Consider the following 16,873-nt stretch of genomic DNA (forward strand, 5'->3'; position numbering starts at 1 on the left):
TTGCAATAAAAACTTGTATAAATCATATAAAATGACACAAAATAAAATGTAACAATAATAAACATATTGCACTTTAAATTGATAGCAGGTTTGTGTGTAGAAAATACATATATAAAAATCCAATAAGACAAGTGTGTATTGAATGTCCAGATGTTAATGTAACAAAATGAAAAAATGACAGAACTGTAAAATGTATGAAATATATATATAAAAATATGAATAGAGACAATTACAAATATCTGAGGTACATATAAAGGAGTACATGTATGGGTGTAAAAACTTCAGAGTCTAAAAAATGAGCGCAACCAAACAGCCTTGTTAAAAAATGGAGAAATATTATATGTGTAACTTAAAGTAAAGTAAATTAAGATATGTGAACGAATGGAATTAGAAAAAGACGAAAAAACAAGAAATCAGAAACGCAAAATGATAACCAAAGTCTAGAAAAAAATGAAAACACTGAAAAAAATGAAAAGATGGAAAAAACCAAAAGCAATGAAAAAAAGTGAAAAAGAATCAATGAATTAGAATGGATGGTTTTACTTGTAGGTCACTATTTGAGCTCCATATAATGAACTGTATATAATGAAGGTGATAACAATTATATAACAAAGGTACCTTTTTGAACCACTTGAATTGGCTCAGATCAGTGCAGGTATCATATGTGTCTTAGTTGAAGAGACATGAGTAAGCAAGCTGAATATCAACCTGTTCTAAGAACAGATACTTTCAACCATAGATCACTATGCAGGCAGTGATATCGTACATTCTTTCAAAAGAAAAAAATAAACATTAAAACAATCCAAGGTTTTTTCACTAGGATCATGTATGATTCCTTACAACTTTAAAACTAAATAAATGTAGGATTGTATGGCAGTTATTTCAAACACTCTACCTTGAATATGTAAAAGCTCTGTAAGAAGGGTAGTCACTAAAGATTAATATGTAGTCACTAAAAATAGAAACTAAATACCATTCCATAAAAAAGGTGGAGTATATCATGCTCCTTACATCTAACCCTGAGAAACAAAGGACACAAAGAAAACGTCAATTATGTTCTAGAACCCTTGTTTTTCGTGCCTTAAGCAGACCGCATACTGCTACTCTCCGCTAAAACATATATTAAAGGAGCTTGAACCAGCCGTCCTGCGGCACACTTATGCTTCACCTCACCTTCTGATGATCGCGATAGCAAACACACATGATTTTAATGTGGTGTATGCCCGTCATACGGGCATACAGACATAGTATGACCGTCGGCGCCATTTTGAAGATTGGCAATACGGCCCGCGTGCAGGAGGTCGCTCCCTGACCCCCGCTGGACTTTTGGCAAGTCTTGTGGGGTTCAGGAGGCCCCCCCAAGCTGGCCAAAAGTCCCTGGGGGTCCAGCGGGGGTCCGGGGGCGATCTCCTGGACACGTGAGATCGGGAACCAGGAACCAAAATGGCGCCGGCGCTACCTTTGCCCTGTCACATGATAAGGGCAAAGGGCCACCGGCGCCATTTCTCTCAACGCAGTCATGGCCAGAGAGAGGGAGATCGCGTCGGGACCCCCCCCAGTGGACCCCAGGTAATTTAAAACATTTTGGGGGGGTTCGGGAGGGTGGGGGATTTGTTTTAAAGGTTCAGCGTGGGTTTTAGGGTTTTTTGGTGTGCCGGTTTTCCTGCCCCCTATTTATCGATACAATACAAATGCCCCTGACGATAAATCGGGGGCATTTGTATTGTATCGTGCACTCTAACGATTTTGGACGATTTTAAAATTATCTGACGATAATTTTAATCGTTCAAAAATGATTCACATCCCTAACACACACAAGCAGTCTCCCAATCTCTCTCTCACACACACAGACACACACACAAGCACTCTATCTCTCTCAGTCACATATAAGCAGACTCCCAATATCTCTCTCTCTCACTCTCTTACACAGGCACACACACACAAAAAGGCTCCCAATCTTTCTCTCTCTCTCAGGCACACACACACACACACACACACACACACACACACGCAGGCTACCAATCTCTCTCTCTCACAGGCACACACCCAGGCACATACACAAGTAGGCTCCCAATCTCTCTCTCACAGACCACACAAGCAGGCTCTCAATTTCTCTCTCTCACAGTGTTATTATTTGTAAGGTCTTGGGTGGACACTGTGGCAGATGACCATGCCCACAGGGGAAGTCCCATGAGGGGCCACAGGTCAGGCTCAGCTTAGGACACACAACACGGAATTGTCTTTTATTGAACAGAGTTGTGACGCCACCAGAGGTGGCAGTAGTGAGTAGAGATGAAGCCCGGCTGGGCTTGTAGTCCCTCAGGACACTGGAACAGCTATCCCTCAATGGCTGTGCTGTAGAGGAGAGAACCTGAGATAGTGAGTTCAGTGGAGCATACTCAGAGTTCTGGTATGGAGCCTCGTAGGTTGATTACTCACACAGCGGTTTCTCCCTGAAGGTATCACAGAAGCTGGAATAGAGGCAGGCCCTCGAGGAGCAAGTACCTGGTTCCAGGGAACAGCTCTGAGAAAGTCGAGATGGTAACTCACTGATGGTGTAGGCAGCGGGTTCTTCCAAGCAGAAGTGAGCTCAGGCAGAGAGTCTGGGAACATGGGCCCTCGAGGAGCGAGTACCGGTTCCAGACAGCGACCTGAAAGAAAAGAGAGAGGCCCCCGAGGAGCGGGTACCCCGATAGAGTAAATTCAATAAGGAGAGGAAGAGTAGCTAGGTACGGAGAGCCAATCCCATCCATAAGGATACCCTTGCTAACTCGATTAGCTAGCAAACAGAGTAGGGTTTTGTATCCAGGATGCGTGACATCATCACAGGGGGTGCGCCCCTGAGGTTCGCGCCAAAGAAGGAATAAGAAGCAGGGCCGCGCGGCGCGTGCCCTATGGCAGCTGAACAACATGGCGGGATGCAGCGCCCAAGCCGGACCGGGGACACTGGAGAGGACGGCAGGCAGACGCCGTGGCAGCCAGACGTCCATCAACCGCGGGAGGAGTCGCCAAAGAGGTAAGGAGGGCGGAGTGGAGACGTCGGGCAGCGATAGTCATAACACACAGGCACCTCTCTCTCTTTCTCTAATAAGTATAGCACATGCAGGCTCCTAATCTCTCTCTCTCTCCCTCACAGGCACACACAATCTCTCTCTTTCTCACATAAGGACACACGCAAGCAGGCTCTCAATCTGTATCACAGGCACACACAGATAAGCAGGCTCCCAATCCTTCTCTCTCCCACAGGCACACACACACACACACACAAGCAAACTCCCAATCTCTCTCTCACATAGGTACATACACAAGCAGTCTCCAATAGCTCCCTATCTCTCACAGTCACATATAAGCAGACTCCCAGTCTCTCTCTCTCTCTCTCACACAGGCACACACACATGTAGGCTCTCAATCTCTCTCAGGAACACACACACAAGCCATCTCCCAATCACTCTCTCTTTCTCTCACACACACATAGGCACACAAACAGGTAGGATCCCAATCTCTCTCACAGGCACACACACAGGCAGGCTGGCAGGGTCTCAATCTCTCTCTCCCTCACAGGCATACACAAGCAGGCTCCCAATCTATCTTTATCACACAAAGACACACACAAGCAGGCTCCCAATCTCTCACTCTCAGGTACACACACAAGCAGGCTCTCAAAATTCTCCCTTTCTTGCTGTTTCACAGGCACACACACACACAAACAGGCAACCAATCTCTCTCTCTCTCTCTCTCTCACAGGGTCATATACAAGCAGGCTTCCAGTCTATCTCTTTCACAAAGGCACACACATTTGCAGGTTCCCAATCTCTCTCTTCTCTCTTACACTGGTACACACATGCAGGCATCTCTCTATCGCGTGCTCTCTCTCATAGGAACACACAAAGCAGTCTCATAATTTTTCTCTCTCTCACACTCACACACACAAGCAGGTTCACAATTTCTCTCTCACATAGGCACACACACAACTGGCTCTCATTCTCTCTCTCACAGACACACACAACCAGGCTCTCAATCTCTTTCTCTCTCTCTCTCTCGTGCTTTCTCTCTCTCAGACACATACACACAAGCAGGATCCCAATCTATCTCTCTCGCTCACAGGCACACAAAAGTAGGCTTCTAATCTCTCTTTCTCTCTCATACACACAGATTCACACATAAGCAGGCTCCCAATCTCTCACAGGCACACACACAAGCAGGCTCTCAATCTCTCTCTTTCTCGCTCTCTCACAGCACACACACACAAGCAGGCTCCCAATCTCTCTCTCACAGACACGCACACAAGCATGCTCTCAATCTCTCTCTTTTGCGCTCTCTTTCTCTCACAGGCACACACACATGCTTCCAATCTCTCTTACAGGCACACATAAAAGCAGGCTCCCAGTTCCTTTCTCTCTCTTACACTCATACAGACTCTCTTTCATGCTCTCTCTCTCCCCTATATATTCTTGCATGCTCTCTCTCTCTCTCATCTCAAGGTGTGCAGATAGCAGCAGTTATCTCCTTCGATCCATGCAGCATCACTCACGTGCGCACACACACAAGCTCTCACACATGCTATTGCTCACAAACGTACCTCTTGCACATGTACTGAACACACATAACCTCTCACAAATGGTATTGCTCACACTCACTCACACAAGTTCTCACATACACTCTCTCTCTCCCCCGAGTGTGCATTTTGCTGGTGGCAGCAGTCTCTTCTCTTTGGCCCTGCCGCAGCCACCTCTCTTCCACCACATGGATCAACCATCTCTCTTTGGCCGCGCAGCCCCGGCCTGACACAACAACATTTTTTCTTTGGCCATGCAGCTGAAGAAAGAAGGTTCCCGGTCACGTCTGGGCTGTGTAGCCCCAGCTCATTCACCAGCCTTCTTTCTTTGGCCTGGGCCCAGCTGTAATTAAAAATAAATATAGCAGGGCCGCTGAAACTTGGGGCATGGGCACCGTGTGCCTGCTGCTAATGATGCCCCTACTTGCAGTGCAACACTATGGTGGAGAAAGAAGGGGAGAAGAGAGACTACCTTGGGACAGCACGGATCTTGCTGCGGCACACCAGAATGCCACGGCACAGTGGTTGAGAAGCTCTGATTTAGACGACCAGTTAACCAGTCTCATGGGTGTAAAGTAACCAGTGCAGGAATCATTCATTTTAGGCACAATAATAGCTCAGAAGCTTATCCCTCCTTTTAACCAAGGATGGCCATCTCTGGTCCTTAAGGTCCGGTTTTCAGGATATCCACAATGAATATGCTTGAGCTATATTTGCATTCAATAAGACAGTGTATACAAATTTTTCATGCATATTCATTGTGGACATTCTGAAAACCAGACCTGTTTGTGGCTCTTGAGGTTTAAGTCTGTTACCTTTGTTTGCAGGGATGCTGAATTGTGTCAAACAAACATCTTGTAGTAGCTTAGGCTGGCCTTTTAAAGGATTGGTGCTATGTTATCAAATTGTTTTCTAAAACAGTTGCTGTTATAATAAAACAAATCCTTATCTCTTTTACTTCATATTTTACGCAAACAGAGACAAGACAGTGGTGCTTTTTAAAATCACAGTCAGCTACCTCCAGACCTGTACAGATGGCTAGCACCACCCTGATATTATAAGTGGTTTTAATGCATTTCCTGATATGTCCAAAGGAAAAGTGCTACACATACAACATTATAAAACCAGTATGTGTGTTTAGTTTTGTTAAAAAAATATTACACCAGATGACTTAACTAAGGGAAAGAATAAAGCTCCTTTTCGCAATGTGAAGAGAAATAAAGGTGCGGCTTTGAGCAGCTGACTGGCAGTGTGGGTGCCTGATTACTTGGCAACAGTTTAAAAGCTGATTGATCAGTACGACTTTATTATATCAGGAAGGAATCCAGTGAAAGTGACCTCTATTTTTTGTTGTTGTAGAGAGAGAGAGAATGCACTGTCCTATAGTATGACTTAAGGGAATACACTTTTAAAACAAGGGGCTGATTTCATGGAAGTACCTTTCCACAATCAAAGAGAAAGGGATAATACTGACAGGCATAGAAATAGTCAGAAAAAGTCATATATTAACCAGATCGACTTGGGAAAGACGGCGCTTATTCCTAGGAGTGAGGTACAAGTAATAGATGACCTTGATCTGAGCCGGCAGCACAGCATTTCTTATGTTCTTAAACGTCTTAATAATTGTTTTAAAATCAGAAAGTATGAAGACTCTGAAGGAATTCATAACACAGAGGCTGAAAAAAATGGGCGAATGAATGCCTTCTAAGCCACGCTCTACGGGCCCGGGTGGGGTGCGAGGGAAAGTTCTGCGCAATGAATGCTTGCTTCCCGGTCCCGGGGGTGGGGGAGTGGTTTGGAGGAAGATTGGCCTTCTCGTATGCACATAAGCCACGCTTTGGCTCGCTCTCTCTCGCCCGTGGTGGACTCGGCTCCGGGTTGTAAAACACACGCGCGCGCACACACCTACCAGGCAAGTGCGAGGCCATCGCTTCAGCGCCCAATAGCTAGACCGCGCGGCTTCGGGCATTTTCGGCCGACCAATCGCCTGCGTTCCCCCTTCCTCCCCCCAACTCCAGAGTGCTCGGCTGCGCGTGAAGCCGGGAGAGGGTTGGCGCGCGTCTCTTACTCCTCTCCTTTAAGCACAAGGCGCTGTGTTGACGGTGGAGGCGTCTCTGGACTTGGGGGGGTGCTAAAAGGGGTTTTACTCCACCCGCCCTTTGCTTCTGCTCCTGGGATTTTACTTGCTGAAATAAGGGCAAAATTGGGCAGAATGGATATATTGAATCAGGTAAAGTAGAGCATTCATGCATGCATTACGTACATATTAAAGTGTCATTTTGTTGGGTTGTTTTTTTTTTGTGTGTGCTGAACTGTGTGTTTTTTTTCTTTGTTTTTCCCTCCCCCTCCTAAGCTTGTTGCATCGGGCTCATTCCGTATAGCGAAGGAACCTCTTGGGTTTCTGCGTCTCATGGAATGGGTAAGTGTGACAACGAAATAGTTAACTGGTGTTTATTGTGCAAAAAAAAAAGATACAGTGTGACTGCATGGCAAAAGCGCGTCTATAAAAAGAAAGCTGTATTTTCTTGATCTTGGGACCCTGGTTTCCTCTGACATTGTTATGGAGGCATTTGGGGAGGGGAGGTGGGTAGTGGGGAAATTAATGTGTAAAATTGAAGGATGTTTTTTGCATGTTGCCGAAAAATCAGAGCGGAGGCATCGTTCAGGGAGTAGAAAAGACTGTGCAAACACTAAGAAGTGGCTGTTGACAAGAAACGGATCGTGGCCACTATAGAATCACTTTTGCAAGCTTGTGAGGTGCATTTGGTACTGCCTTCCCCGGCTAAAATGTTGAATTTTGGAGAGAGAGAAAAAGATTGCACCGTTGATGTTTGCATAGAAGGAAGCCCAGAGGGCATTGTCCTTCCACCTCCAAAAGCTTGGCATTTGCTGTCAAGCTCATGTCATCTCGTTGCAAACTTGAAATTAAAAAAAAAAATCATCTGTTTTCAGTTGCTGCTGGATAATTTTCGTGAAAGATGTTAGGTCCAGAAGCAGCAGCCGAACTGCAAAGGAGGCTTTTGATCGCCAATAAGCGCCGGAGCTGAGAAAGGAAAGCGAGATACTTTTGAGGTAGGAGAGGGAAGAAATTAGTGTGACCGAAGCTAAGTGGTAAAAAATACACCCATTATACGCCGTAGTCTCCGAAAGAATGAGCATTCTCAATATAGACGTTTACCAAGCAAAGAAAGAAAGAAATCGGTCTTTGTTCACCTGTGTTATCCCTCAGGAACGGGAAGAGGGGAGCAGGCTCTCCGTTTAAAATTGGACTTATTAAAGGCGGGCAATGCCATGACTGCAAGTGTTATTGAGCGTGCCAGCCAGCAGTGGCTAGGAAGTTATTCTTTCTGATCTTTGTTTTTTTGTTGTTTTTTTTTAATTCTTACCTGATTATGCTTGTAATTTAACTTGTTGAAGGTGCAGTGAATGAAGGAGGTAACTGCTTTGCAGAACGGTGGCACCGTTTGTTTGGTTCATCCTTACAGTGGTCTGCAGGTCAAATGGCACTCATAGAGAACCTATCTAAGGCACGTCCTACGGGATTAATGAGATTTTCTTACCCACGAACGACTGTAATACTATGAGAAGGTTTACATTTTAACTCCGTGTTGCTTTATGCTAAATGTTTAATGTTCGCACACACTGCTATATTTTGTATCAAACGTATCTATTATATTTTTAGCTTTTAAAGAAACTTGGATTTCCAACACTTTTGAGCAGAAGTGCATTTTTAGGATGCTTGGACTTTCCTTTGGGTGTGTTTATTTCATAGACCTTTTTAAACATTTGCATTCATTAATAGTTTAGTAATTAGAGTTGTGCCACAATAAACGTGGTAGCTTCTTGATTATTTGATGTTCTGGTTCAACTAAATTAGAATGGTATTGGGATAGCTGTCCAATAGCAAGCAGCACCAATGCATTCTGTGCCTTATTTATCAACTGATAAAGTTAAAACTGTCAAAAGCGTCAAGCGTTTATTTCGCTTCAAATTTATGAATAGTGTAGATACCAAAAATGATAAAGGTTAGGCTATTACATTTGTATGCAAGAAGTGTCAACTGGGTTATTAAAATTATCTAATACTTCTGCTTTTAATTTGATATGATTATGCAGATTGGATACATTAGCTCTGTTGATTATGGAGACAAACTCTGCAAGAGTCATTCTGATTTCCTGTGTCTTACTGCAACCTGCAATTAAGGCTGAACTGGCCTATCATAATGGAACAAAGTGTTGCATATCTGGTACGACTGTTTGGTTTTTCTGCTTTGTCTGAATCATTGAAAACCAATGTCACAAGCTATGCAACATTTCCCTCTTTGACAGAGACTGGGCTTTGTTAATACTATTTTATCTCTTTATAGATTTAAATGTAATTTGACAGCTAGGTGAAAGAGTGGGTATGTAAGTAATATACTGAGAGAAATAAGTTTGATAGTTTTCCTTTGAAATAAATTGTGCATTTACTTGAGCCAGTTAGCATGGACTCTTACTGTTGCCCAAAATTATGGTGTAGAACTCTATAATATTTTTCACTGCTAAAATTTTACTGTTTTCACTGACTTTTCAGTAAAAAAAAAAAAAAGTTATGGACAATATATACAATTAGCTATAGTTGAAATCAGGACATGTTGAGATGTAGTGTAATCATTTCATATAGCTATATCTATCTATATCTGTATTTCATTGTCACTCTACCCTGTAAATGATTCATTGTTTTCCAGAAAACTGACACACAATACCTCCTTCTGGGTTGGGTTTTTCTTTTGTTTTTTTTAACACTTCTGTGGATGGATTTTGAAGTAAATGGGAAGTGAAGAAAAACTAACACACTACATCAATAACAAATAACCCTTTGGCTTTGGTTCTTGGAGACATGCAAAACTTTTTTTTAAGGAGAAATCTGGATATACTGTAGAACAGAACACACAAGCCCTGTGAGTGTGTACAGGTACATGTGATTAGGAAAGAATAAATTAACACTTGAGATCTTTTCTGTGGAAAGTAGGTTACTAAATATAAGCATGGAAATAAAGTTAACAAAAAAATAAAATAAGGTGATACCTTTTTATTGGATTTACTTAACATATTTCTTGACTAGCTTTTGAGAGCTAAATATTCTCTTCTTCAGGTCAGAAAAGAGTGAGCAAAAGATGACAGTACCAGAAAATATATGTGATAGGAAAAGTGGGGTTGGGGGGAGGGGGTGTTGATTGGAAAATGACAGGCAGTATCATTTTATGGCTGCCACCTTCTGATCACTCACACACATACCCCCCCAACCTGCTGCCTTTGGGCAGTTCTAACTTGAATTCTAAACAATATTGCATTGCTTTAAAGTAACCAGTGTGCCATGACACACTGGTTACTTTAGAGCGGGTCTGAAGGCACTGGTGTGCCATAGAAAAGTCAGCACTTCATCCTCAGTGGTAATTCCTATACATGTAGGGGCTCATTTCTGAGAACACACATGTCATCATGCATGATTACTCTTCCTGGCTACAGCTTGAGCCCCAAAGTGCGGTGCTTAATAGCAGCATGCAGAGGCCATGGATAGCTGGGCCTTGCTTTGTGCAGCGCCTCCTCCGCTGAGCCCTTCCAGCATCTGTCGAATCCCTCGGCTGAGTGAGACAAGAGAGCATGCCCTGGCTTCTCCCTTTATCTGCACTTGTTTGTAGAGGGAGCTGGTTCTTTGTGATGGGCTCATGTGTACTTCCATCCCCTCTCTGCCTTTGTTTCGAAAATTTGAAAGAGAGGCTGGAGGGGTTCTCAGTGCGTCCCATGACTGCACTGCCTGCTTCAGGGTGGATGGGGTACTGCACAACATTTTTGTTAATGTAGGTATGCCTTGGTCTCATAAAGGTTGTGAAACACTGCTTTAAAGAAGTACAAATGATGCCAACAAAATGGATTTATGGTATACCATGTAAGATTGTCAGTCTGATCGCCTGTGTAAGAGGGTATAATAAAACAGAGTCCTAATGAATTTAATATTCATTACTTGATGCTTAAAGAATTTGCTCATTTTTTAAATTAACTTTGAATGTATGCCATGCGATGACTCCTGTGTAATTAGCAGAGGAGAGAAAAACTAACAAAGTCTTAAAGAAGAGAGATGTTAATTTAGGTGAATATGGGTGCACTTGTCTGGTAGCTAAAGTCACATGGAAAAGCAACGATTGTATTGACTACATCTTTAAATTGGGCAGTGAATACTGTTCCTGGGTTTTTGCAAAAAAAACCCAAAAAACCCCAAACCCAAAGTAGCAAGAGAACTGCTGCATCATATATGCAACTGTGTACATACACTTGCGCTCTGTCCTCTGCTTTTATGATCAGCTTCTCGGCTGTAGTTTATAAAAATCTTCCTGTCATTTATTATGGACATGGAATATTGTGGGCTTCACTGAGTCACATCTTCACAGTCTTTATCCACTTTCAGGTCCCCGCTGTTTCTCTGTTAGCAAATAGCTGCTTAACAGATGCGTAAAGTACAGCTGAAGCAGAGTTCCATTGTTGAACCTTGTAATTAATAAGTATGGAAAAACGGCATGCAGACTTATTACCACACACTGCGTCTGTAAAATTTTGGTAGAAGAACACAAAAGTTCATGTTGCATGTTGCTGTGTTCCCTTAAGATGCCGGGCAGACACAGCATGTGCACTCTGCCTTGTGGCAGTTGCCAAGGTGATAGTGTGTTTTTTAGTGAGTCGCCAAGCACCACAAGTAGTCACACTGTAAGTTAGTGCTGCTTTTATTCTTGCTTGCATTTCATAAATACTGGAAACACTTAAAGCACCTATGGTTCTGCTGATTCATCCCCCTTTTTTTTGAGTTATACACCCTGTTGTGTGTAAATGACTGTGGGGCTTTTATTCATGCATGGAATGGAAGTTAAGATTTCAGAGAAAGCAGTAAACTCTACGGAAACTTAATTCTGAGAGCAATTCTGAAATCCCACGGGCAGCTCTTAGCTTTGTGCCCCATGGGCCTAGAAACAGATTTCAAAGGAAACTCCCAGGAGTTTCCTGTTTGAAAATTTGGGCCACACGCACAACTCCGGTATTTTTGTATCTGCATATTTTGTTCTTGCCTGGGAGAGTTTATTGCTCGTCAAAGTGCAAATGTGTCATTTTCCACCTGTGAATTGTGCCATTTGTTTATTCTTTATATCATGACATAAAAATCTACGTGCATCACTAGAGATGGGCAGTCAATTCAGAGTTGAATTGCCGGATGGCTCTGAGTCAACGTGCCAGGCGGGGGACCTATATTCGATTCCTGAGCCTGGCTTCTGGATCTTGGGCCTGTCAGTCCTGTATATGCCACAGAGGCAGTATTCATAGCCCCCTAAGAGGATGGGAGTCTCAGTTATTGCACAGCAGTGACACTTAAAGGCCAAATTAAGGGTGCACGTATAAAGGAGAAAGACAATAAAGACTGTCCTGGAGAAGGAGAAATCTGGCAGGTGGTCATGTACTGTGGCTAGAACTGGGCTGTATCCTTAATTGTGTGAACGGGATAACTCGGCAGACTGGATGGCCATTCTATCCCATCATTTACTATGTTATTGTGTATCGGGCTGTAAGTGGGAACTGTGATCTGTGGCCCCTGACTTAGGACTGCTTCTGCAATGGATGGACTAAACAGAAGGGGAGAGGGGGTTAAAACAGGAGGGGAAAATTTGAGAGGTAATAAATGAAGGATCATGGCACCATAGGGGCCAGTTCTGATTTTTGTTGGAAGCCAAAAGGAGCAGGAAGAAACTACAAGGACCAAAAAAATAAACTACATTTTGAACCAGGCAAACTGGTTTTATGTTTGAGGGAAGATGGATTTTCCTCAGACTCAATAGTGAAACCTGTTTGATTTTTGCTAATATATTTGGGAAATATTTTTGAAAGATTTGAAAAAAATTGAAGAGACTTGAGAAATTCTCTTTGGATTTTTAAATTCTAAACAATTCTGCCAATTCAGAAGATTCCAAAGAACATTTTTTTTGAAAATCCAAAACAAAATTTTTTAATCCATTTTGAATTTCTCCGAAAAAATATTTGATGAAACTTTGACATTTTTCCAGACACAACGACTAGTTTGAGAAACCTGTTTTGAAGAAGTTCACATACTTATGATCAATTTACATGATATTTTACTAATATTGCACAGAGATAATTCATATTATAGGGCAAAGGTGCGAGATGGATATGAAACTGTGCAGTTATATATTTCTGTCTTTAGGGTGAGCACTAAATGGCCATAATTCATGGGAAACTGCTGCTCCATCTGTTATGTATTCCTTAGATAAATATTTTGTACTATAACTAGTAGACAACACCATCATATACATCACCAATTTATATATAGTGCATACAACTAAAAAAAAAATTACAGATTTCCTTGGCTGTTCTTTGAAGACTCCAATATCTTTCCCATAGCTGCCCATGGAATTTTAACAATTACCCATCAAAACATAAGGACATACTGGGTCGGACCAAGAATTCATCAAGCCCATCATCCTGTTTCCAATAATGGCCAATCCAGTCACAAATACCTGGCAAGTACCCCAACATTAAATAGATCTCATGCTACTATTCCTTCTGATTAATAGCAGTTTATGGATTTTTCACCTAGGAACTTATCCAAACATTTTTTAAACCAGTTACACTAACTGCCATAACCACATCCTCTGGCAATGAATGCCAGAGCTCTTCTATTTGTTTTAAATGAGCTATTTGCTAACTTCATGGAGTACCTCCTAGACCTTCTATTATCTGAGAGAGTAAATAACCAATTTACATTAACCTGTTCAAGTCCTTTCAGGATTTTATAGACCTCTATCATATCCCCCCCCCCCCCCTCAGTTGTCTCATCTCCAAACTGAACAGCCCTAACTGCTTTAGCCTTTCCTCATAGGGGAGCCATTCCATGCCCCTTATTTTGGTCGCCCGTCTCTGCACTTTCTCCAGTGCAGCTATATCTTTTTTGAGAAACTGCGACCAGGACTGCACACAAGGTGCGGTCTCACCATGGAGTGATATAGAGTCATTATGTCATCCTCCATTTTATTGGCCATTCCCTTCCTAATAATTCCTAACATTCTGTTTTCTTTTTTGACCACCACAGCACACTGAGCTGACGATTTCAATGTATTATCCACTATGACTCCTAGATCTCTTTTCTGGGTGGGAATTTCTAAGATAGAACCTAAAATTGTGTAACTACAGCAAAGGTTATTTGTACATTAAATTTCATCTGCTGTATGGAAGCCCAATCTTCCAGTCTCACAAGGTCCTCCTGCAATTTATCACAATCTGCATGAGATTTAACTACTCTGCATAAATTTGTGTCATCTGCAAATTTGATCATCTCACTTGTCGTACCAGTCTAAGTACAGATCTCTGAGGCACTCCACTGCTTATATTTTCCATTGTGAAAACAGACCATTTAATCCTACTCTCTGTTTCCTGGCTTTTAAGCAATTTGCAATCCACAAAAGGACATCACCCTTATCCCATGACATTTTAAGTTTTCTTACAAGCCTCTCATGAGGGACTTTGTAGAACACCTTCTGAAAATTCTAATACATCACAACTACTGGTTCACTTTTGCCACATATTTATTCATTCTTTCAAAAAAATATAGGGGATTTGTGAGGCAAGACCTCCCTTGGGTAAATCCATGCTGGTTGTGTCCCATTAAATCATGTCTATCTAAATATTTTGTGATTTCATTATATCAGTTTCCATGATTTTTTCCTGGCACTGAAGTCAGGTTCACCGGTCTATAGTTTCCCAGATCACCCCTGGAGCCTTTTTAAAAATTGGGATTACATTGACCACCTTCCAATCTTCAGGTACAACGGATGATTTATTGATAGGTTACAAATTGAATGTAATAGGTCTGAAATTTCATTTTTTAATTCTTTCAGAACCCTGGGGTGTAACACATATGGTCCAGGTGATTTACTACTGTTAGTTTGTCAGTCTAGTCTACCACATCTTCCAGATTCACCATGATTTGGTTCAGTTCATCTGAATCGTCACCCTTGAAAACCATCTCTGGAATGGGTATCTCCCCAACATCCTCTTCAGTAAACACCAAGCAACGAATGTGTTTATTCTTTCTGTGATGGCGTTATCTTCCTTAAGTGCCCCTTTAAGCCCTTGATAATCTAACAGTCTAACAGTCTCCTTATCAGGTTTTTCTGCTTTGGGATATATTTTTAAAAGTTTTTATATGAGTTTGTTTGTCTCAATGGCCAACTTCTTTCAAATTCTTTCCTACCTTGTCTTAACTGTGTTTTACATTTAACTTGCCAGTGCTTATGCTTTATCCTATTTTCTTCTGATGGGTCCTTCTTCCAGTTTTTGAATGAAGATCTTTTGGCTAAAATAGCCTCTTTCACCTCACTTTTTAGCCGTCCACAATCATTTGACCTTCCTTCCACCTTTCTTAATGCATCTGTATTGCGCTCTAAGATGGTATTTTTTAACAGTGTCCACGCATGTTGTACACTTTTTACCTTTGTAGCTGCAGCTTTCAGTTTTATTTAAACTATTTTTTTCATTTTATCAAAATTTCCCTTTTGAAATTTAGTGCTAGAGCCATGGACTTACTTACTGCTCTCCTTCCAGACATTAATTCAAATTTGATCATATTATGATCACTGTTGCCAAGCAGCCCCATTACCATTACCTCTCTCACCAAATCCTGCGCTCCACTGAGAATTAGATCTAAAATTACTCCCTCTCTCGTCAGTTCCTGAACCAATTTCTCCATAAAACTGTCATTCCATCCAGAACTTTATTTCTCTAGCATGCCCTGGTGTTACACTTACCCAGTCAATATTGGGGTAATTGAAATCCCTTATTATTACTGCACTACCAGTTTGTTTAGCCTCCCTAATTTCTCTTAGCATTTCACTGTCTGTCTCATCATTTTGATCAGGTAGACAGTAGTATACTCCTATTGCTATATTCTTCCCCAACACACAAGGGATTTCTACCCATAAAGATTTGATTGTGCATTTAGTCTCTTGCAGGACTTGGACTCTATACCATCGCAGACATAAAGCACCACCCCACCACCAAGTTGCTCCTTTCTATTATTGCGATATAATTTGTACCCTGGTATAGCACTATCCCATTAGTTATCCTCTTTCCACCATGTTTCTGAGATGCCAGTTAAGTCTATGTCATTATTCACTGCTATATGCTCTTAACTCTCCCATCTAACTTCCTAGACTTCTGGCATTAGCATACAAACATTTCAAAGTGTGTTTTTTTTGTTTGTATTAAAGTTCTGCTTTTCAGTTGACAGGGATAGATTGGAATCTTTTAGCTCAGGTGAGTCTTTAATTATAGACACATGGAATACTATGTCCCTGAAGGTCTCATCTGTATACCTCTCTGTCTGCCTCAGTTCCTCCAGGTCTGCCACTGTAGCCTCCAGAGATTGGACTCGTTCTCTGAGAGACAGGAGGTCTTTGCACAAAGTGCACACATTCAACCTCTCACCATCGGGTAAAAAATCATACATGTGACACTCGATCCAAAAGACTGGAAAGCCCCCCCACCCCCCTCTTGCTGCTGGACTGCTGCCTTCATCTTAATTTTGTTCCGTTCCTAGCTAAGTTTAGCTTGCTATGGGAGTAGAAATGTGTACAGTTAGGGTCCTTTTAAATGTATTAGTGCATTCACTGTTTATCTGGTAGTGACCTACATAGGGATTATTAAACTCTTGATAAGGTGTGGGGAATTTCTGAATTAAAGATAAAAGGCTGATTATTATTATTATTATTTTTTAGTGTGAAAGTGTCAGCTGCCTATAAATCAAAGGATAAGCTAGAGGGGGTGGGTGGGAGGGAAAGACAATCACACAAACTCCTGGTTTTTGCCTGTCCTCTGACTAGCTTTCAAATAAAAAACACATAAACTCCTGGTTTATGCCTGCCTGCCTTCTGACTAGCAGGTTAATACAGGCACACAAACACACAAAAGAATATACCCCAATAGTTTACTTCTCCCCCAAAACTCTTAAGTTCTAAAATTTCCCCAAGCAGTACTTACTGATTCTCCTCAGCCATCAGCAAGGTGCTCCCACTTACCCCTTACTTTTTAGTAATTTGCACTTTGCAGTTAGGTTCAATAGAGGAATTCTATGCCTAGCAGAATGATATTCTTTTTCAGGATCTGTTGTGTCTGTCGGTTCCTGATGCCCTCTCTCCGCCCTCCTCACCTCTTTGGCGCCTCCCTCTTCGCCCGTGGGAAGATTGGCTGCCGCGGCGTTTTTCTGCCGAGGTCCTCTGCGTCCCCG

The 16,873-nt window shown here is 42.0% G+C and overlaps 1 protein-coding gene across 1 annotated transcript in view; it reads left to right on the forward strand.

The window, feature by feature from the left end:
• Positions 1 to 6,490: 6,490 nt before the first annotated feature.
• The window catches only part of SYNPR (synaptoporin), a 453,809-nt gene continuing 443,426 nt past the window's right edge, over positions 6,491 to 16,873 (forward strand). Inside the window, exons 1-2 of the mRNA XM_029601012.1 lie at positions 6,491 to 6,785; positions 6,909 to 6,974. Of these exons, the coding sequence (XP_029456872.1) occupies positions 6,768 to 6,785; positions 6,909 to 6,974 (84 nt within the window). The 5' untranslated portion in view covers positions 6,491 to 6,767. The remainder of the gene's footprint in view (positions 6,786 to 6,908; positions 6,975 to 16,873) is intronic.

Source organism: Rhinatrema bivittatum, chromosome 4, assembly GCF_901001135.1.
Source record: "Rhinatrema bivittatum chromosome 4, aRhiBiv1.1, whole genome shotgun sequence".
NCBI lineage: Eukaryota > Metazoa > Chordata > Amphibia > Gymnophiona > Rhinatrematidae > Rhinatrema > Rhinatrema bivittatum.